Raw genomic sequence first — 23,356 nt, 5'->3', positions numbered from 1 at the left:
AGCCGCGTCCTCACAATGAGGACATCGCATCTCGTTTACGGTTCGTATTTGCTTACTGATGGTATTAATGTGCTTTTTTTCGTCGCGGCCTGTCCTTGCTCCACGCTCGGCTCCGTGACGTGTGACGTCAGCGCGCCGTGACGTCACGACTAGTCGACGGCGGCCTTTGCGCATTGGAGCGGCCTTGCGCCCACCACGCGCCTCGTTCGTCAAGCCCCGTCTAGTCTAGTCGGGTCCCTTCCGGAGAAGCCCGGGCGCCTGCGTCCCCGAGCGGCGCTGCGAGAGTGCCGCACGGCGCGGTAAGTGCGAACCAGGCCGCGCGGCCTGCACGCCACTCGGTGCGGCGACGACACGGCGCTCCGATCGAGGTCGCCCCCTCCCCACCACGGCTCGTCCCGCGGCGGATTCCGCGCTTCGCGGGGGTTATCGAGGCCCCGGGCCTCGTCGGCCGAGCCTGGGTGGACGCTCGAGCACAGCGTGTCCGTCCAGGCCCCGGCTCGCTCGGCCGCCATCTCGGTCCCCCCTCCGCCTCGTCACAGCCTCCGCGCACGCTCGGCTTTCGTGGACGTTCCCCTGCGCACGGCGGTCGCCCTTTTTCGCCGAGGCCCGGGGCTTTGAGCGAAGCGGAGGCCCGGGCACGGCGCCCCCCGCGGCCCCTCTGGCTGAGCCAATCCGGCCTTTCCGAGACGCGCACGCCATTGGCGCCCCCAAGGCGCCGCCCGCGGGGCATCTCGCTGGACGTGGGGTCTTGAGAGTGGGATTTGGGGGCGTGGGGAAGAAATTAACTTGTGTTCCTCTTTATATAGCACCGGCTGTTCCTGTTTATAGCGTGCGAGGACTATAAACGTGAAACGTACACCGACATCCGTGTACATGATGAAACCTTGGTCTGTTTAGGGTACCCATGTGGATTATGGGCTTCATACGTCATAAATAAGGACTTTGGTGGAATAACCGTAGATTATGTAGATTTGTCCATTCATGTTTTTGTGTAACTCAAGTACAAGTACACTGATGTCTGCCAACGTGTTTTGCCTGCATTCGATTTATGTGCAAACTCCATGGAGCGATGTAAACGTTTCCTTTCCAATGGGAATTTGTCCTCACTTCTGTTTAACTAAAACAGATGACGAGTGCATCCAAACTACCTGTTCGTTTCACCACCTCTCGTCCGGTCTAGGTCTCTCCCACATTTCTGATCATTCCCAGCTCCTCCAGGATGGACACGTTCTTACAGTAACCCCCGCCCATCCTGGTTAAATGAAGAACATAGGGGCAATACACCTGGCGCTCACCTGCAAGAATAAGCAATATACTGCACCGACTAAAGGTATTTTAAACCAATTTGAATGGTTTCGAGAAGACAGGGCAGCATGTAGAATCATACTAACATAATCATAACACTTTAAACAAACAAACAAAAAAATACCTATTTTGGTGGGGCAACCCCTCCCCTCCCACCCCCCCTCCCCCCACCTCTCCCATCCTGTATACCTCCTCAGACCCCAATTTTTCTAATTCCTTGAACAAACATTGGTACATCACAGGTGATGAAGGCTGTGGTGAAGTTTCATTGAAATTGTTTATGTAGTTTCAGAGAAAAGGGCAAATTCCTATTTTGGGGGCCAAACCTGGATCGACTTTGACCTTGGTAAACCCCCTTAGACCCCGACTTTTCTAATGCCGTGAACAAACTTTAGTCACAACATCACAAATATCATTTGTGCCAAATTTGGTCGCAATCGCATCAGCGGTTTTGGAGAAGAAGTTTCTTCAAGTGTTTACGGACGGACGGGCTGACGGACGAAGCGCCATCGCATAAGCTCCCCTGAACCTCGTTCCAGGTGAGCTAATAAACATTCAGGCTTTCTAACCACCTCTTTTGTACCTTCCTCCTTCTTGTATGTGGAACTACCTTCCAGTCTAGAGGATGTGCAATCACACTTCCCTCCAAAGCTACAAGCAGACTGCACCGCCATCCCCTCTAACCTCCGTCCTGACTTTGAGCTTAATTTATCCCATTAACCCTTTCTGAGCCAACACTCACTCTTACCTGCATGTTACTGTTTCCTCTCTCCATCCCTCTCTCTCTCCATCCCTTTCTCTCTCTCCATCCCTCTCTCTCTCTCCATCCCTCTCTCTCTCTCCATCCCTCTCTCTCTCCATCCCTCTCTCTCTCCATCCCTCTCTCTCTCTCCATCCCTCTCTCTCCAGCCCTCTCTCTCTCCATCCCTCTCTCTCTCTCTCCATCCCTCTCTCTCTCCATCCCTCTCTCTCTCCATCCCTCCCTCTCTCTCCATCCCTCCCTCTTTCTCTCTCTCTCTCCATCCCTCTCTCTCTCTCTCCATCCCTCTCTCTCTCTCCATCCCCCCCTCTCTCTCTCTCTCCATCCCTCTCTCTCTCCATCCCTCCCTCCCTCTCTCTCTCTCTCTCTCTCTCCCTCCATCCCTCTCTCTCTCTCTCTCCACCCCTCTCTCTCTCTCCATCCCTCTCTCTCTCCATCCCTCTCTCTCTCCATCCCTCTCTCTCTCCATCCCTCTCTCTTCATCCATCCCTCTCTCTTCATCCATCCCTCTCTCTTCATCCATCTCTCTCTCTTCATCCATCTCTCTCTTCATCCATATCTCTCTCTTCATCCACCTCTCTCTCTCTCTTCATCCACCTCTCTCTCTCTCTCTCTTCATCCATCTCTCTCTCTCTCTCTTCATCCATCTCTCTCTTCATCCATCTCTCTCTCTTCATCCATCTCTCTCTCTTCATCCATCTCTCTCTCTTCATCCACCTCTCTCTCTCTCTTCATCCATCTCTCTCTCTTCATCCACCTCTCTCTCTCTCTTCATCCATCTCTCTCTTCATCCATCTCTCTCTTCATCCACCTCTCTCTCTTCATCCATCTCTCTCTCTTCATCCATCTCTCTCTCTTCATCCATCTCTCTCTCTTCATCCACCTCTCTCTCTCTTCATCCATCTCTCTCTATTCATCCACCTCTCTCTCTTCATCCACCTCTCTCTCTTCATCCATCTCTCTCTCTCTTCATCCATCTCTATCTCTCTCTTCATCCATCTCTCTCTCTCTCTTCATCCATCTCTCTCTCTCTCTTCATCCATCTCTCTCTCTCTCTTCATCCACCTCTCTCTCTCTTCATCCACCTCTCTCTCTCTCTCTCTTCATCCATCTCTCTCTCTCTCTTCATCCACCTCTCTCTCTCTCTTCATCCACCTCTCTCTCTCTCTCTTCATCCACCTCTCTCTCTCTCTCTTCATCCATCTCTCTCTCTCTCTCTTCATCCATCTCTCTCTCTCTCTCTCTCTCTCTTCATCCAGCTCTCTCTCTCTCTTCATCCAGCTCTCTCTCTCTCTTCATCCACACCTCTCTCTCTCTCTTCATCCACCTCTCTCTCTCTCTCTCTCTCTTCATCCACCTCTCTCTCTCTCTCTCTCTCTCTCTCTCTCTCTTCATCCACCTCTCTCTCTCTCTCTCTTCATCCACCTCTCTCTCTCTCTCTCTTCATCCATCTCTCTCTCTCTCTTCATCCATCTCTCTCTCTCTCTCTCTTCATCCATCTCTCTCTCTCTCTCTTCATCCACCTCTCTCTCTCTCTTCATCCATCTCTCTCTCTCTTCATCCATCTCTCTCTCTTCATCCATCTCTCTCTCTCTCTTCATCATCTCTCTCTCTCTCTTCATCCATCTCTCTCTCTCTCTTCATCCATCTCTCTCTCTCTCTTCATCCATCTCTCTCTCTCTCTTCATCCATCTCTCTCTCTCTTCATCCATCTCTCTCTCTCTCTTCATCCATCTCTCTGTCTCTCTTCATCCATCTCTCTCTCTCTCTTCATCCATCTCTCTCTCTCTCTCTCTCTTCATCCATCTCTCTCTCTCTCTCTCTCTCTCTTCATCCATCTCTCTCTCTCTCTCTCTTCATCCATCTCTCTCTCTCTCTCTCTTCATCCATCTCTCTCTCTCTCTCTTCATCCATCTCTCTCTCTCTCTCTTCATCCATCTCTCTCTCTCTCTCTCTCTTCATCCATCTCTCTCTCTCTCTTCATCCATCTCTCTCTCTCTCAGCATCCATCTCTCTCTCTCTCTCTTCATCCATCTCTCTCTCTTCATCCATCTCTCTCTCTTCATCCATCTCTCTCTCTTCATCCACCCATCTCTCTCTCTTCATCCACCTCTCTCTCTCTCTTCATCCACCTCTCTCTCTCTCTTCATCCACCTCTCTCTCTCTCTCTCTCTCTCTCTCTTCATCCACCTCTCTCTCTCTCTCTCTTCATCCACCTCTCTCTCTCTCTCTCTCTCTCTCTCTCTTCATCCATCTCTCTCTCTCTCTCTCTCTCTCTCTTCATCCATCTCTCTCTCTCTCTTCATCCATCTCACTCTCTCTCTCTTCATCCATCTCTCTCTCTTCATCCACCTCTCTCTCTCTTCATCCATCTCTCTCTCTTCATCCACCTCTCGTGTTCGTGTGTGTGTTCAGTGTTCGTGTGTTCGTGTGTCAGTATGTGTGTGTGTCCGTGTCAGGGCTGTAACTTTTTTACCATTTGAGTTTTGTCATCAAATTTTCACCATAGCCTTATTATGAGAATATGGAGAAGGCAAATTAATAATTTTGTCAAAAGGTCAAAGGTCAGTGTCACATAAAATCCTCAATTTTCATGCGATTGACTTGGGATTTTAATATTTTGCATATTGGGTCCATCAATTTATTCACCAATCAAAAGCTAGAAGCAGATTGTTTTTTTTAGATCTAAAGCTCAAAGGTCAAGGGTGCATGAAATCATGAATTTTCATTTTGTATTATTTTTAAACTATTTTTTGTTATTTTGCGCATATGGAAGAAGAAGAAGAAGAACATGTATGAATACAAATGGACGTGGGCGGCTTTGCATTTTCAGATGCTTTCTGGTTCAGCAGTTGCAACTGGTCTTACTCCCCTCCCCCTGCCTCTCCCCTCATACAACTCTCCCTCAAAACCTCCTCCCACTCCTCCCTCCACCCCCACACGCCTCCTCCCCCCAAGCCCTCTCCCTTCCACACATCTCCCTGCTCTCAAATGTTGTGTTTGTGTGCTTCCCCTTCTCTCCCCATCTTGTCTTCCGCTCCCTCTTTTTATATATTTTGTTTATCTGGTTGATTTGTTTGTGAAGTAAATGTTAGCTCTTTCACGAGCCTCGATTCAGTATACAAAAAAAAAAAAAAAAAATACAACTCGAGCTCCAAACCCCCTCCCACTACTCCCCCCACCCCCATACAATTCTTCGGACTTCACACCTTTATTTCATTTCCGCACACGGTTAAAAACCACAATATGCGATTAGCTCCACAAACTCTTAATCCAAACCGATCTTCAAAATTCCAACTTCAGAATTGACTCTAACAGAAACAGCAGTCCCAACTACTAAAAAGTGTTCTTTGCTAAAAACGTTTCTTTCAAAAAACGTGTCTCAGAGCAGTTCCCATGGAAGTATGAATTACGTTAAAAATGATTATTAAGTTAAATTAAAAAAGAACTAACCCCAGAATGAGAATCACAGCCTCGCTTAAATAAATGTATCTATACACTTAGGTATAAAATCGGAAGATATGGTAAATTTTGTCAGATTTCACACCATATTTGGACATTATTTAGTTGTTACAGCATCCAATCCTCATATCCGAATCCAGATTTTAATTATATGCTTCAATTATGTAATGATAATCGATCGTGTTTCCAAGGCAAGGAACGTTTGAGTAGGCCGAAACAAAATGGCAGCTTAAGAACCCAGAAAGGTGCAATGGGATGACCAAGATGGCGTGCCGCCATATTGGTACACCACCACAGCGGTTTTTGTCCCCCGTCGCACAGCGGAGCGAAAGGGGGACTATGGTTTTCCCCTCCGTCCATGTGTCCGTCCGTCCGTGTGTGCGTAAGCGAAGGACCGCATTCGAATTTGGTGTGTGGGTGCAACCACGTCAAAATCCAAGATGGCCGCCGCCATGTATGTCTGATGCCATGTATGTCTGAACCTTGTGAGATGAATATCTTGAAAAATAAGCGAAGTACCAACTTCTAATCTGGTGTGTGGGTGTATCTCGGCATAAGGAAGAACGCTATTGAAAATTGGGTCGCCACGTCAAAATCCAAGATGGCCGCCACCATATATATGTTTGAACCTTGTGAGCGAAATATCTCGAAACATAAGCGAAGTACCAACTTCTAATCTGGTGTGTGGGTGTATCTACGCACAAGGAAGAACGCTGTTAAAATTGGGTCACAACGTCAAAATCCAAGATGGCCGCCACCATATATATGTCAACCTTGTGAGCGAAAATATCTTGAAAAATAAGCGAAGTACCAACTTCTAATTTGGTGTGTGGGTGTATCTCGGCATAAGGAAGAACGTTATTGGAAATTGGGTCGCCACGTCAAAATCCAAGATGGCCGCCACCATATATATGTCAACCTTGTGAGCGAAATATCTGAAAAATAAGCGAAGTACCAACTTCTAATTTGGTGTGTGGGTGTATCTCGGCATAAGGAAGTACGCTATTGTAAATTGGGTCGGCACGTCAAAATCCAAGATGGCCGCCACCATATATATATGTCTGAACCTGTGAGTGAAATATCTTGAAAAATAAGCAAAGTGCCAACTTCTAATCTGGTGTTTGGGTGTATCTAGGCACAAGGAAGAACGCTATTGAAAAATTGGGTCGCCACGTCAAATCCAAGATGGCCGCCTCCATGTATGTCTGAACATTGTGAGCGATATATCATATCATAGCATGTTTTCTGCGTCTTCCACTTTGTCAACTCACATCACTTCACCGACGGGGGACCTAGGCGTAACGCTTGTTTTTCTTATGAGACCTCATTAATCTTCTTCAAAAAGGATGGTGTAACACACCCAAACACCCAGTTTGCATCCTTGCCATCTGTTGGAAGTCCAGTTGTCTGCATGCAAATTTGGGGCCGCTAGGTATCACGGTTTGGAGTTAAGGTGGAGACGAACAGACGGACACTGCCTTTTATTATTATATCTAACCATGTGTGTCCCTGATGAACAACATTTATTTGCTGCATTTGCATATCAGTTAGTACTATATCGTACCTGCCTGGCAAGTTGCTAGACTTGTGTTAACCAAACTCTTCCACCAAGTATTTCATTTGCCTTGCAACTGGTACTCAGGTGTGTCGTCTGTGTTTCGCAACCAAGACGTTGCCTCTTAACTTCTCGTCTTTAGTTTTCACCAAATGTCAAAGCTTAACACGGACTTCTCTCTTTCTGTAATTTTACTATTTGAGATTCCTACTTCATTGTCATTCTGGTTCCTTCTTGCTATCCAGTTTAGTGGGAGGAATGGCTACTCTGAGCTTGGAATGTTGAGAGCTGGGATTGTGTTACACTGATTTTTGAGCATGTAGTTGATTTGTGTCGTGTCTGCAGGCAGGGCCGGATGAGGTACATGCTGTACCATGGAGGACGACAGCATGAGCCCCGAATTGCAGTTTCAGGAGGAGAGTGTGATTGCCACGGTGGTGGATGTGGAGCAACACGAGTCTGGTAAAGTCTTCCTCTACGTGTTAGAAATGAAAGGGATTCGAAATTGACAGGATTAACTTTCAACAATGATAACATATATGAGCTCAGGAAGTGAGGCAACGATGTTGCGCAAGTTTTGCTGTAGTTTTTCTTCCACCACCATCTCTGCAGACCTGGCTGGTTGTCAGAAATCACCAAACACAGTGAAATAGCACTATTCACATCTCGTTCCTTTAAAACAAGTGTAACTTCCACCATTTTGAAATAAACTGTGTCCCACAATTCCAGCTGTATCTCACAACTCCTTGTTGTGGGGGGGGGGGGGGGGGGGTGGGGGGGGGGGGTGGGGGGGGGGAGGTGGGGGGGGGGGGAGGAGCAGGGTATTGTATTGGAAATCATGTATTGGAAAGCTTTCCAATTCACGTTTAAAAAAAATACATGGGCTAAGGCTCGTAATCGAATGCGCACACTCATACACATATGGACATATTGACAAGAGAAGCACTTGACACGGCCACTGAGTCTGGGAAAGTGCCGTCACTTCCTGTGATACTCTGGGTACCAGCGGCCATCACAACAATGGCACCGCTTTTCTCACCGTACTCAGCGGGGCATTTCCTCAGGAGGAATTTCTTCCTCCCTACGGATGCCAACCCGATGGGGATTGCCTGTGCTCTGTGCTCTATCCTTTTTAAAAGGCGTATACGTTTTGTCTGAGGTGTAAGAAAGTATTGTCATTATTTAATTCACTTTCTTGTCTACTTCCTACTTTTGTGTTTTTTTTGATGTGGGTGCTTTTTTTGATGTCATCCAATGGTGGCACGTCACTACCACGGCCGAGAAAGAGGCTTCCCACCCCCACCCCCTTCCATACCTCCTCCCCCCCCCCCCACGCCCTCTCCCTCCCACAGATCTCCCGATGTCCCTGTTCTCTACTGTTGTACTTGTGTGCTTCCCTATCTCTCCCCATCTTGTCTCCCGCTCCCTTTATTATATGTTTTATGTGTCCGTTTGTTTTTTTGTGATTAATGTTAGATCTTACACGAACCTCGATCTTGTATACAAAAAAGAAGAAGAGCTTGTACTGGGGCATGCATGTTCGGAAGCAAGATGATATGAGGTCCCTGAAAACACCTTATTTCTTGTTTTTACATAAATTTGATCAATAGTTTAATTTTCCTTGCAACGTTGATCCTCCATATGTGAAAACTACATGGGCACACGGTAGAGCACATAGCTCCACCAGGCTGAACAGTTGTTTTATATTCTACTGATAGGCTGGATATGATTGGCCGGATATTCTACTGATAGGCCGGACCTGAACCAAAATCTAATCGGCTTGTTCTTGTCACCTAACCAACTCATCCACCTAGTTAAATTGGCATAACTCATCCACAACTTTTTGAAATATGCTATATATAGTTTTTGGCCCCATCTCTCAATTATCTTCTCCAGATCTTCACTAAAATCAAATAAATGAATCGTTGTCACACACCTAACCTGTCCACCAGTTTTTGTCCGAATCCATCCATAACATTTTTGCGATATCCTTCTCTCAGACAGCCCGGTGAAAACATAACCTCTGTCCATCCACCCTATGTGGCTGAAGTAAAAAAAACATCCGGTACAGCAGATTTCGGGGAAATTGAACCAGAGGATTGGAAATCTATAAGGAACAAACAAACACTTGCTCTGACAGTGCCTTCTGAAAGTATTCACACCCCTTGACCTTTTACCATTTTGTTGTGTTACCGGCCGAATTTTAAATGGATTAAACTCAGATTTTTTTTGTCACTAATCTACACATAATACCCCATAATGTCAGTGGAGCAAAATAAGTTCGCCCATTAGGGTGCCCGTTTTTGAAAAATATTCTCGCATTAATGTCGTCGTCCTTTTTTTTTTTTTTTACGGCATAGCCCATGTAGCTCATGGGGAAAAGCCGTCTAAAGCAGTGTTTGTCTGTCCGTGTGTATGTATGACCCTCACAAACGCACACCAATCAGAGCTGAGGATCTGGTCACATGATGGGTGATGTGATGTCATTACGGCGGTACAGCGGCCGACTCCACACACCGCCATTTTGATTCCATTGCCATTCAGGCCAAACATATCGTTGAACCTGTCATATATCACAATCGCCATGCTCTACCTTCACGTTTTTCATTCAGTGTGAAAAACAAACAAACCAATTGTTAAAATGACCATCAAGTATCGAAAGCATAGGCGTTATGGGTCTTCCAACGACACAGTGTACATATAGGCCTTAGGCCTCATGCCTTCATGCCTCACCTTCTGGCCGCTTCGGACAAATTAGCCCAGGTTTCTTAATACAGTAGAATCGTTTTCCTATAAATAATAATAACGTTAATAATAATAATATGGTAAATATAATCATAACACTGCAATCCTGTTGTCATGACTGCAAAGTTACTGGCTTGAAGCAGTGTATGGTTGGTTCATTGTTAACTTCAAACATATTGAATAAACCAGTGTCTCAATGCAGTTTCTTCACTTCCATGGTGACAGCAGCTAGGAGATTTACAGTACTGCAAATTTTTAAAATAATAACATTATTTGTTAACTGGTGTCTCCACCCAGATCATACTTCCCACTCAGCGAAGAGCAACGAGAGCTGCTCTTCAACGAAAGTATCAAACGAGCCCGGCTACGCAGTTGTTACACTTTTGGTATTGCTTTTGTTACACTAGCCCCATATAGCATTTCTGTAAAATATTGCCGACTTTCGATTTTGTTTGGACCCCCCCCCTTCCCCCCATCAGGATTGGGTAATAATTTGGTAACCCTGCTAATTTGGGCCTCTTTGGCCAAATGAGATTTGCCGAATTTTATACAAGTAACAACACTTGTAGTAATTCAGGGTTATTGATTCCAAAAATGGCCTCGAAAAGGAGGTGGGATCAAAATTTGAAAAAAATTAGTTCAATTATTTTGAAAATTTGGTAATTGGGTAACCAACGAACAAAAAAAGAATATTTTTTAAAAACATGACAAAGTATTTACAGTGTGGCTTCAAAACATGGCATAGTATTTACAATATTTACATATACATTATAAACAAAGCCCTTTACATTACATTAATTATTGACAAATTACATATTTACAATTTATATATTTAGAATATTTACAAAGTATTTAAATATTTATGTATTCACAGATCCAAACAAAATTAATAATCATAAAAAATGTGCAGTTGATGCTGAAATTGAGCAGAGTTTTATGTGATCCTTATAATTTTGAAAGTCTCACACAAATTGTCACGCAAGTCAATGACATCAATGTGCCAATGTTTTTTTTAGATAGTATGGATGATCAGTCGGCCAACACACGCCACCCAAGCCGCAAAACACCACCTGCTACCTGCTCATATGCCGGACAGTCCGGACTCTCTCACGGCCAGAACGCCAACGGCACCGTGACAGGCTAGTGCTGTGTTCTGTCTGGGCAGCGCCATCAATAAGGAGGATGCACAGATCATGGGAATATGTCTCCCCACCTGCCATAAATTTCTGCGCTGTCTCATGCATCACAATGAGAGGGGTGTGGTGGCAAAGTGCACTGGCTGTCCTGGTGCTTCCCCTAAATTGGCGTCTACGCGGCTCTTCCTGGCCCAGGTCTCCGACTTTTACAAGAAGGCCAACCTAACCACTGTCTCTGACCACAAGGCATGCATCTTGCTCATTCAGTTTCTGGCCGCCAACTGCAAGCTGAGGGAGATCCCAAGCGCGTGTAGATCAACCCCGACGACGCTCGTCAAGCTGCAAGCGTGGAACAACGACTGGATTGACCTTCCGGTTGTGGCCGGCCAACGTTGAGCATCTGGTCATGATCCCGGAGGATCGCCTGTTCCTGCAGTCAATGAAGACTGACCGCATAGCTTATTTCGGCACCTATGACAAGGTCCTGTCGTAGAAGGTGCACCGTCACCAGGTTCGTGAGCAGTTCGAGGAAGAACGGCACAAGCAGAAGGTGCAGAAAATTGGTGCTGCTAGTTCCATAATTTAATTGGCAGATGACAGTGAGGCGGCAGCCAGCATCAACGATGAAAGTGATGTGAATGCCCATGCAGACGATGAGATGATGGCCACTCAGATGAAGAGAGAATAATAACATTTTTGAAAATTATTCTTTTTTTCTTAGTTTGTTCGTGACCCGATTACCCAATTTTCTAAAAAGTTGAAGTTATTATTTTCCTATTTTGATCCTACCACCTTTTAGAGGCCATTTTTGGAATTGGTGACCCTGAATTACTATAAGAAAGTGTTACTTTTATAAAATCGAAAAATCTCACATTTGGCCAAAGTAACCCATTCGCGGGGGTACCTGATTTTTACCTGATCCTGGTGGGGGGGGGGGGGGGGGGGGGGTCCTAAACAAAATCCAAAATATTTTACAGAAATGCTATGTAGGCCTTGTGTAACAAAAAAGTATGACGAGATCAATATGAGAATATTTTTCAAAAACGGGATGTTTTATGCACCCTACACAGAACGTTTGCAATTTTTGAGAACAGTCACCGAGATATAATCGGCATAACATCCACTTAGTCTTTTTATTGTTTTGTTTTCCTTCATTTTACCGAGGTGCAATTTATAATCGTACTACAGAAGCAAAAATCCAATTCGCTTTGTCATGTCATGCAGCACCTCGATAGTTCTTACAGTATTACCACACAATACTGTCATGTCATCATCCAGGGAACACGAACAGTAGAGAATGTCAACAAAAAAGATTAAGGCAAGGCGGTCAACCACTTGCCAGGAATGCTTAATTGTTTCTTGAATTAGAGTGAAATATATTTAGTAAATAATAATAAAAATAGGAAAATTTGCCAACAGTTAGTAAATTGTTTACCCCCTGTTTAACATGCTCAGGACGCCGTAGGCTGCGTTTATCCCAAGCTCACAGAGTGGAAGCCACGCCAACTTTGCAGGAGTAACGTCCTCCCCTCTCATCTCCCCGACGACGAGATGTCTGACTGCTCAGAAACCTAAAGGCCTAAACAGAACGATTCACTGGGTCTGCCCGGCAATCTTTGTCTTGTCCAAACCTCTTTTGTCACCTCTATCATGGAATGTTTGTGTGCCAGATAAATACTTAAATAATTAAGGAATCCCATTTGTTAGTTTGGTACTGTGGGCATGCATGCCGGTAGTGCGTACGGGGGGTAGAGTTGGTTGCTAATTTTATTTATTTTTTTGCTTCTTTTGTTTCCTTCCTTCGTGCCCTTTGCCATAATAAACCTGACATGGTCTGTCTGTGGTGGCTGCTCTATTTGTTAGATTACTAGGACCTGTTAAGGAATCAATTGGTTGTGTGGTCCACACCACTTTGAAGATCGCGTCACGTGACTCAGGCTTTTTCAGCCCAAGATTGTGACTCATATCGGCGTTGCACTTGGCTGGCTCGGTGGTCCCACGGGTATGGTATCTGTCGTGGAAAGGCCGTGAGCCAGGCTGGACCTGCGGTAGATTTGACCTGACCCACCGGATTTGGTCCGGGAAACCAGAACGACCGGCAGCTGTAACAATATCATCACATGTGCCCCATCTGAGGGAAAGCCTACCATGTGTTTCGAATCAAAGCTGTTTTCAGTTGCTTTGATGTGGGCATATTCTGATTCCTCCAAAACATTGTATTACAGACAAAAGCTCTTTCTGAACTATCTTGGTGTTGTAATTTTGCTTTTTTAGATCGCGGCTCCAGCGATCCCGGGGACGCCACACACTTCAACAACAAGAGCAAACCAAATTAAATGTCTGAGGTTTAAATAAGACAGGTTCCTCCAAGATCCTCTCCAACGATGTTCTAATCATTTGCAGCTGAGCTGGTGCACCTGATTTTAATTTTAGGTATTTGAAGTAGTGATAAATGTAGGGGTGTACTTGCTTTTTCCACATGCGAGATTTGCATTTGTGTTTATTTAAATTATACAATGGACTACAAAATGTAAATGTTTCATGATATTTGTTATATTATATCACCTTTGTCTATCAATATTGTTGAAATGAAGATCAAATAGCTGTATGTTGAAATATGTTGAAAAAGTCAAAACTTTACATGGGGTGTACTTACTTTTTCACGTGACTGTATATACAGACTTGGCATTTAATATGGAATATTTTTTTTGTGGGGGTGAACTTACTTTTCAAGATGTCTTAGAACCAAAAGTTCATTGGAATTATGTTGAAATTATTCTAGATTTTGTTAATGTGACCTTTAAAAGAAACAAAAACCACATTTGACATTTCGAAACAAATAAATTGATCCTTGAAAGTGATGTAAACTGATATCGAACTCAATTCATGGACAGTACTGTGTTAAACTTCTGTACGTTTTCCAGAAGTATCTCTTTATTTTGCACATTAGCCAAAATAATTTTTAACAAAAACAAAAGTTAAATTACGACTGGGATTACGGACAGTAAAATTACAGTTCAGTACTTCGTGTAACCCCACGAGCATTCAGGAGAGCACGTACAGTCGTACACGTTGAGGCATGCTGTTCACGAGATTTGCCGAGGTTTGGACAGGAATCGCTTGCCATGCAGTGACAATAGCCTGCTGCAATTCACGCACAGAGGTCGGCTGCTGGTCCAAGTGGTCGATTTGACGCGTTAATTCTGCCCACAAGTTCTCTATCGGATTCATATCCGGGGACATGGCAGGCCACTCCATATGCTCTACACCACGGTCAGCAAGAAAGTGTTGGATCATGCGAGCACGATGAGGCCGTGCATTGTCATCTTGGAAGACAAAGTTTCCTCGAAAGGCTGCACGAGCAAATGGAAGCAATGTTTCTTCCAGAATGGCCCTGTACTTGAACTGGTTCAGGTTTCCATTCAGAACAACCAGGTCAGTTTTGCCCCCTGCATGAAAAGCAGCCCAAACGGTCACCCCACCACCTCCAGCTTGGACTCTTGGCACTATACAATCTTTGTTGTGGGCTTCATGCACATGTCTGCGCACTCGGACGCAGCCATCTTGACGATAGACCAGAAATCTAGACTCGTCACTGAAGATCACGTGATTCCAGTGTCCTGGCTGCCATTGACGGTGCTCTCTGGCCCAATGCAATCGGCGCTGGCGGTGTTGTCTGGTCAGGCGTGGCTTTCTCAGGGGACGCCTGGCACGATAGCCTGCTTGAACCAGTCGTTGGTTGACTAGCCTTCTGGATACAGGCACATTTGTCAGTTGCTGCCACTCAGCCCTAAGCCGATTAGCCCACTTGGTACGGCCATTGCGGACTAACCGGTGCAGCTGGCGATCATCCCTCCTTGTGGTTCTGCGGGGACGTCCTGGCCTCGGTATTGGAGTAGGGACACCCCTCTGAGCATTTCGTTTCAGGATCTTTGACACCTGACCTTGAGTGATGCCATACTGCCGAGCAATAGCACGCTGTTTCATGCTGTAATTTCGTAAAGCCACCACTCCATGACAAACAGCATTGTCGAGTTGACGGACCATCTCCAGAGGAAGCGGCAATAACATTTGGAGACGTGCAGCAGTTGTTTTCCACTAATACAGAATGCAACAACCCTTGTATACCCGACTGTGAAGCCAATCATCAAATGCACCTGTCCGTACATTTTGCCACACCACCTGTGATATAATCCTGTTGTTGACTTCTTGCTGCGACAGACAATGTGACATGGTTATTTTAACAAATAGATCACCAAAGTGTAAAAGAAACATCAGATTGATATACTGAGTTAAGAAAGTAAGCCCAAGTCAAGAAAAAAAAAAAATTCCATATTAAATGGAAAAAATATTCCATAAAATATGTGTGTGTATGTATATATATATATATATATATATATATATATATATATATATATATATATATATATATATATATATATATATATATATATATACAGCGAAACCTTGACTTACGAGTGCACCAACTTACGAGTTTTCCGAGATACGAGCCGTCGCTCGGTCGATTTTTTGCTTTGTGATGCGAGCCAAGATCTGAGTTACGAGCGAGCGAGCTTGGATATAAAACACGTAATCGTCGAAAAACATGAGCGAGGTGTGCGTGTTGTCGACTTGGCGAGGCAGTACGATCGTAGTACTTCTACGATATGTACGATTTTGAAGCAGAAGGAGTCGATAAAGGCTATAACGCCAGCCAAGGGCGTTAAGATTATTTCAAAGCTCCGGACCTCTGTCCATGAAGAGATGGAGAAGTTGTTGTTTGTGTGGTTGACGGAGAAGCAGCTCGCAGGAGATACCGTGACCGAGAGCATCATCTGTGAGAAGGCACGAGACATTTACGGGGATTTGGTGCAGCAGACGGCGGGAACATCAACGGAGGAGGCATCGGAAGAGTCATTCAAAGGCAGTCGGGGATGGTTTGATAATTTTAAGAAGAGGACCGGCATTCACTCCGTCGTCAGGCATGGTGAGGCAGCAAGCTCGGATGTGAAGGCAGCTGAAGATTTTATTATAACTTTTTCCGAACTGATAGAAGCCGAAGGATACATCCCCCAGCAAATCTTCAACTGTGACGAGACAGGGCTCTTCTGGAAAAAGATGCCGAGGAGGACGTATATAACGGCAGAGGAGAAGAGCATGCCAGGCCACAACTTGTTCAGAGTGCCGGCGATAGCTCGCCTTCTCTTTGTGGAAGACACGGTGAGATCCTTAACATCCAACAACTAATGGGACGCAAACGGGGCGCCCAGTTTAGCGGTACACACATTGATGAATCACCCTGCCTGTGAAACACCGACATGACAGGTTATAGCTGGGTCGGGATTCAAACCCAGGCTGGACAGTTTAGAGTCAAGTGTGCGTACCTCCAGTCCAGGCCATCCTGCCAACTTGTATGCTGCATACAGGTGAAATATAAAGCGCGAGATATTTTTATATATATATTTCAAAAAAAATTGGTGTGGTTTTTGGGGGGCTGGAACGGATTAATAGCATTTCAATTCATTTTAATGGGGAAATTTAATTTGAGAAACGAGCAAATTGAGTTACGAGCTCGGTCACAGAACGAATTAAACTCGTAAGACAAGGTTTCACTGTGTATATATATATATATATATATATATATATATATATATACACACATACACACACATACACACACACACACACACACACACACACACACACACACACACACACACACACACACACACACACACACACGTATATATAGCCGTCGTTACTGAGGAACGGGCTTATTGTAGCTGAGGATAATGACTGTACCTGAGTTGCTGTGTTGTCATGATTCACACCAATCATAATACAAACAATTATTTTGCACAAATGTATTTGTCGTGTTTGTGATATTACATTTTAATAAGCAATTTCGGTTGAAGATTTTGGTTGAAAAAAAGCAATTAAAAAAAGAACCCCTCAGCACATACATCGTGAAGGGGTAGGTGCAGACTGGAAGTTTGGGATGATTACACCTCACCACCACATAATTCAAAGCACCTCACCACCACCTAATTTAAAACACCTCACCACCACATAATTTAAAACACCTCACCCCCACCTAATTTAAAACACCTCACCACCAAGTAATTTAAAACACCTCACCACCACCTAATTTAAAACACACCACCCCCACGTAATTGAAAACACCTCACCCCCACCTAATTTAAAACACCTCACCCCCACATAATTGAAAACACCTCACCACCACGTAATTCAAAACACCTCACCACCACGTAATTCAAAACACCTCACCACCACGTAATTCAAAACACCTCACCACCACGTAATTCAAAACACCTCACCACCACGTAATTCAAAACACTTCACCACCACGTAATTAAAAACACCTCACCACCAACTAATTCAAAACACCTCACCACCATCTAATTCAAAACACCTCACCACCACATAATTAAAAACACCTCACCACCAAGTAATTTAAAACACCTCACCACCACGTAATTCAAAACACCTCACCACCACGTAATTCAAAACACCTCACCACCAAGTAATTTAAAACACCTCACCACCACGTAATTCAAAACACCTCACCACCATGTAATTCAAAACACCTCACTACCACGTAATTCAAAACACCTCACCGCCACGTAATTCTCAATACCCCACCACCACGTAATTTAAAAACACCTCACCACCACGTGATTTCAAAACACCTCACCACCACATAATTCAAAATACCTCACCACCACATGATTCAAAACAACCGCCACGTTATTAAAAACAATTCACAACCACCGAAACAAAGGTTTGAGGGAGTAGTTCAGTGACAACACAGACACTGCCCATATACGTAGATATAAAGATAAATGACTTGAGTTGCTTGAGTTGCTGTTTTGTCATGGTTTACACCAATCATAATTCAAACAACTATTTTGCACAAATGTTTTTTTTTTTTTTTTTTGTATACTGAATCGAGGCTCGTGAAAGAGCTGACATTTACTTCACAAACAAATCAACCAGACAAACAAAATATATAAAAAGAGGGAGCGGAAGACAAGAGAAGGGGAAGCACACAAACACTTGAGAGCACACAACATTTAAGAGCAGGGAGATGTGTGGGAGGGAGAGGGCTTGGGGGGAGGAGGCGTGGGAAGGGGTGGATATTTGTAATATATGTGATATTACATTTTATAAACAATTGAAGTTGAAGACTTAAGTTGAAAAAAAAAAATAATTATTATTATTATTTTCAAAAACGATACCCTTAGGACATACACACGAGAGAGATGGGTGCATACCAGAAGTTTGGTACGATTTCACAAAAGTTTGAGGGAGTAGTGCACAATATATATATATATATATATATATATATATATATATATATATATATATATATATGAATGTATATATATATTGTTACGGATACGGAGTACGGCTCTCCCCTTAGCAAGAGGTGGTTAGCCCCTTGTCTTGTTAAGCTGACCGTCTCCGCTCCTGGTACTTGTAACGCTCTTCTGCGGGATGGAACGGACCAGGGTTATGGGTCCAGGGTTTATCCCGAATACCTTTATCCGTCCCTCCGCAGAACAGGGAGACAAGTACCGCTCGAACCCCGGTTTTAGATGGACTAGTTGCCGAGCGGTTTTTAGCAACCCGAAGTTCAAGCCATTTATCAAGGACTAACACGATCCTGAGCGTTGGCCAAATCGTGCCACGTATATCAATAGGTAAAAGACAAAGACGATCGGACGAGAATGAAGAAGACAAAGGTAGGAAGAACAGGTATTTATTAATTATTTACACAAACCCAAAGAAGAAAAGAAGAACGAAGTAATTTACAGGGAAGAGGAAGAAGCAGATACACAGGGCAAATCCTTATACAACCTTAACTTATACCCCAGACAACACAGAGGACAGACGATGGGCAGACTCGCACGAATGGGGAATTGCAGGTTGGATTGGCTGGAGGGAGAGAAGGGTTCGTGCAGGACGGCAGGCTGGAGGTGAGCGGCCGCCGACTCCACAGCAATCTGGTCCACAGAACGGGCGACAGGGAGGTCCGAGGATCGTGGCATGTCGAGGTTCGCGTGCCCGCACTTGTTGTTGTCTGTAGCCTTGTAGGTTTGCGCGTCTCCGCCTCATGCGTCTCCGAAGCTCTCAGCAGGACCGCCACCTGCGCAAGCACCCCCTTCAAAAACTCTCTTGCAGAACTGCTTGCCACGGAACTCCTCAACTCCGGTGGGGGCTCCGCGCAACGGGTTATATCGTGCCACACCCTGGAACGTTTGCGACACTGCTCGATGTTTCTTGGTCACGCCTCTCAAGCCATACCCCTGATCTCTGGTTGGTCGTTCGGGGGCTCCACCCTTGATGACGATGGGCGGGCCACGCCCTTCTTCCCCGAGTTAGAGCACATGGCAATGGCGGCGATGCAGTTGGCAATGGAGGCAATGCAGTTGGCAATGGAGGCAATGCAGTTGGCAATGGAGGCAATGCAGTTGGTAAAAGGGCTCTATCTTATTTCATTTGGTGCAGCGCAAGGTCAACTAGTGGAGACACAGCCTTAACTGATACACATAATAAAGAAATAACTATAGAGAGGTTCTATGGTTTTCTACATGTGTGCGATGGACTAACTAAAGGACGACCTTTGATCTTTACATGAATGGAGGTACTTACAAGAATCATTACATTATTTACAATGGGGGTATATTTACAATGAATTACACACAGTGCACGGTTTCCCAAATCCGTTACAATATATATATATATATATATTTAAGAAACGAAGTAAATTCCTGCGTGGGGCTAGTGTGAAAAAATCTGACTCAACCCGGGACTCGAACCCAGGAACTCATCACTTACGCGGTGACAGCCCACTGAGCTATTGAGTCTCCGGGATATCCTCAGAGATTTCTCACACCAACACTGCGAGCTTTGTAATGGCCGATGTCTTACGTGCCTGCTCGGCAGACCCCGGATGTGAGTGTGTGTATGTGTATGTAAGTGTGAAAGTGCATTGAACATGAACTCATCTAACAATTTAAGAATCACTAAGTAAATTCCTGCATGGGGCTCGTGTGAAAAAATTCTGGCTCAACCCAGGACTCGAACCCAGGAACTCATCACTTATGCGGTGACAGCCCACTGAGCTATTGAGTCTCCGGGATATCCTCAGAGATTTCTCACATTAACACTGCGAGCTTTATAATGGCCGATGTCTTACGTGCCTGCTGGGCAGACCCCGGATGTGAGTGTATGTATGTGTATTAGGGTGGTCCACAGATATATGTAATATTTAATACTATTAAAAATCCATGGTCCACAAGGCTGCCCTTGTTCCTATGTTTATAAAGATCATATGAACCAAATATGAGGTCAATTGGAACTTATTTAGAGGTTGCTCAAAAAATAACATTTTAAATTTATCCCGGTTTTTCAGATGACAGAAACTCGCAGCTCTTCCACAGTTTGGTTGCTGGGCAAGTCTGAAAAGGAAATAATATGTGGGGGACTACCAACCAAAGGACACACATTGCAGAAAATGGTGTACCATCACATACAAGAACACCATACAGTTCGTGAAAGTGCCAAACTTAGTGTACAAGCTGTGTGTGCATACTGGGAGAAAGCACGAATTCCAGTGCAGAGAGTAGATTCCTGTGAGCGCCAACTTTTGAAGTTGTATGATGCCTACAAACTGGTAAAGAAAAATAGAACCAAGACATTCGAAAACTATAGAGTGAAGGAGTAGATGTTCAAAGATGATCTTCAATCCCTCTTCGATATCTCACCAAATGATGCGCTTGAGAAAATGACGAATGAAGAAGACAAAGCATTCCTTATCATGCAGCGTGCGGATCCCTCAAGTTCACGTATGGGATCTGTGGACAACACTCTGGCAGTGAAGGAGAACAGAAAGCGTATCAGGCTTGAGAATGAAGATAAAAGAAAGAAGAAACATGCTGCTGAGACTCTAACAGCAATGCAATCTGTTCCATCAACCTCGGCTGTGGTTGATGATGATGATGAGTCTGAGATTGAAAGCTCCGATTCAGCAGACAATGAATTCAAACTCCAAAGTCCATCTTCTGCCAAACAGGCGAAAAAGGCTCCCATCAGGGTGATCACTCCAGCAATAGTGGCAACTCTGGACAGAGTAAATCTCTCAGATCAGCATGCTATGTTTGTCGCCAGTGCTTTTGCACAATCTCTTGGTCATACAATTGAAGACATTTCTCTGTCACACAGTGGAATTCGTCGTGCTCGAATTTGTGGAAGGGAAATAATGGCCACTGAAGAAAAGGCAAATTTCTCAGGTAATAGCCCACTCCAACTACACTGTGATGGGAAATTGCTCCCTGATTATACTGGCAATCACAAAGAATCTGTTGATCAGGTAGCGATACTTGTAACCGGTACGAATACTGAGAAGTTGCTTGGAGTCCCAAAAATTCCCCAAGGCACTGGTGTAGCACAAGCAAATGCATGCACACAACTTCTTGAGGAGTGGAATGTCAAACAGTTGGTGAAAGGCATGGTGTTTGACACCACTGCATCCAACAGAGGGCTGAGAAACGGAGCATGTACCCTCATTGAAGCAGCTTTGGATGCTAAGCTTGTCTGGATTGCTTGTCGTCATCATGTGTTTGAAGTAATGCTCTCTGATGTTACAACTAAAGTCATAGGACCCACTAGCAGACTTGAGATCAGACTGGTACATTGTACATAATTATTTATTAGTTTACAAACAAACAACAACAATAACAACTAGAACGCCACTCAGTCGAGCGCATACTCCCGCTGTTGTCAAGTTGGAATAGTACGATTTCACAAACGTTTGAGGGAGTAGTTCAGTGACGACACAACACAAGACAACACAAGACAGACACTGCACAGATGTATATTTAGAATATATAGAAGATAATGTTTAAAAAAACAAAGCAATTTCACTTACATTTTCGGATTCAGCGTTCAATTCTATATAAGTGAGTGTATTTTGAGGCACGTGTGACTTCAAATAAAATTGTAAGCCAGGAAAAACGTTCGTTTCATTCCTTCGGGATACAACATGTAAAACTGGCCCAAACGTGAAAACAAAACTCGCTCATTTTAAGTCGTACAAGCTAATGCGACCACTCATTCTTCTGGGAAGAATCCCGTGCACATGCTTGTCACACTTATAACTCGCCTAAGTCTTTATAAGTTCATCAAATACTGACACCGCGATTGACATTCGCTGAGGTAAATGTTGATATCTCTTCTGAGGTAAAAAAACAAAACAAAAAAAAACAGTTTTAAAGCATTATACGTATCAAACGATACATTTAATGAAACGGGGATCCCTAATACACACTTGGGTGGTTTTAAAATGACAGAATGTCTTTATTAGAATTTAAAAAAATGAACATTGAAGATGACGCTGCTAAAAAATACACCGCTCTAACGCATAACCACGAGTTTAAACTACATTTACAACAAATATGAAAACTCTTTTCATATCACAATGTTAAATATAGAATATATAGAAGATAATGTCAAAAAAAAATGAGCCCTATCTTCCAATGGTAAAAAAATGTTTCAAAAAATTCCTGGATCGGGAATAATATCCTGAGCTTCACCAAAAAACTAATCAATTCTTTCTTATCCCCATGGCAATCATCCCACCAACTTTCATCCAAATCCGTTCAGAACTTTTCCAGATATCATGTTAACAAACACACGAACACACACACACACACACACACACACACACGGACACGAGTGAATGCATTACTCTCTGGCGGGAGTAATAATTTCAGTAATTGAAAATAGATAATTATGTATGAATTGATGTATGATGCTAAAAATTCTGTATCTTATTATTCATTAAAATTTGTCAACATTTTGAGCAACCTCTAAATATTGTCCAACCAAGCTCAAATTTTCACCACAAACTACTTTTTTCAATAGGAATAGGGGCAGGTTTGTGGAGAAATGAAAATCCAATCTTCAAATTATTGGACCACCCTAATGTGTGTGTAAGTGTGAAAGTGCATTGAAGATGACCTCATCTAACAATTTAAGAAACAGGAAGTAAATTCCTGCGTGGGGCTGGTGTGAAAAAATGCTGACTCAACCCGGGACTCGAACCCAGGAACTCATCACTTACGCTGTGACAGCCCACTGAGCTATTGAGTCACCGGGATATCCTCAGAAATTTCTCAAACTAACACTGTGAGCTTTATAATGGCTGATATCTTACGTGCCTGCTAGGCAGACCCCGGGTGTGAGTGTATGTATGTGTATGTAAGTGTGAAAGTGCATTGAAGTTGTAAATGGGAAAATAATGTAAATTGCACAGTTATATTGTAAAAAAGGCCTTCAGGGAACACGTAAAGGGTTAACAACTTACAG

General features: G+C 44.1%; 1 protein-coding gene and 1 long non-coding RNA gene across 3 annotated transcripts in view; both read left to right on the top strand.

Moving 5' to 3' along the window:
- The first annotated feature begins 123 nt into the window (after positions 1-123).
- The window catches only part of LOC137435135 (zinc finger X-chromosomal protein), a 95,933-nt gene continuing 72,700 nt past the window's right edge, over positions 124-23,356 (top strand). The window contains exons 1-2 of one of the 2 annotated variants that reach the window (XM_078784600.1): positions 124-299; positions 7,428-7,544. In XM_078784600.1, coding sequence (XP_078640726.1) covers positions 7,457-7,544 — 88 coding nt within the window. In that variant the 5' untranslated portion in view covers positions 124-299; positions 7,428-7,456. Of the gene's footprint in view, positions 300-1,535; positions 1,845-7,427; positions 7,545-23,356 lie in introns of those variants that run through there. The other variant, XM_078784601.1, reaches the window with a different exon arrangement.
- LOC144893649 (uncharacterized) lies at positions 10,125-12,802 on the top strand. The gene is made up of 2 exons (XR_013624579.1): positions 10,125-10,213; positions 10,844-12,802. It is a non-coding gene; the product is annotated as an uncharacterized LOC144893649 (long non-coding RNA).

This window comes from Myxine glutinosa, chromosome 9 (genome assembly GCF_964187855.1).
Source record: "Myxine glutinosa chromosome 9, kmMyxGlut1.1, whole genome shotgun sequence".
Classification (NCBI taxonomy): domain Eukaryota; kingdom Metazoa; phylum Chordata; class Myxini; order Myxiniformes; family Myxinidae; genus Myxine; species Myxine glutinosa.
Note: the sequence above shows the minus strand (reverse complement) of the source record. Positions and strands in the feature narration are given on the sequence as shown.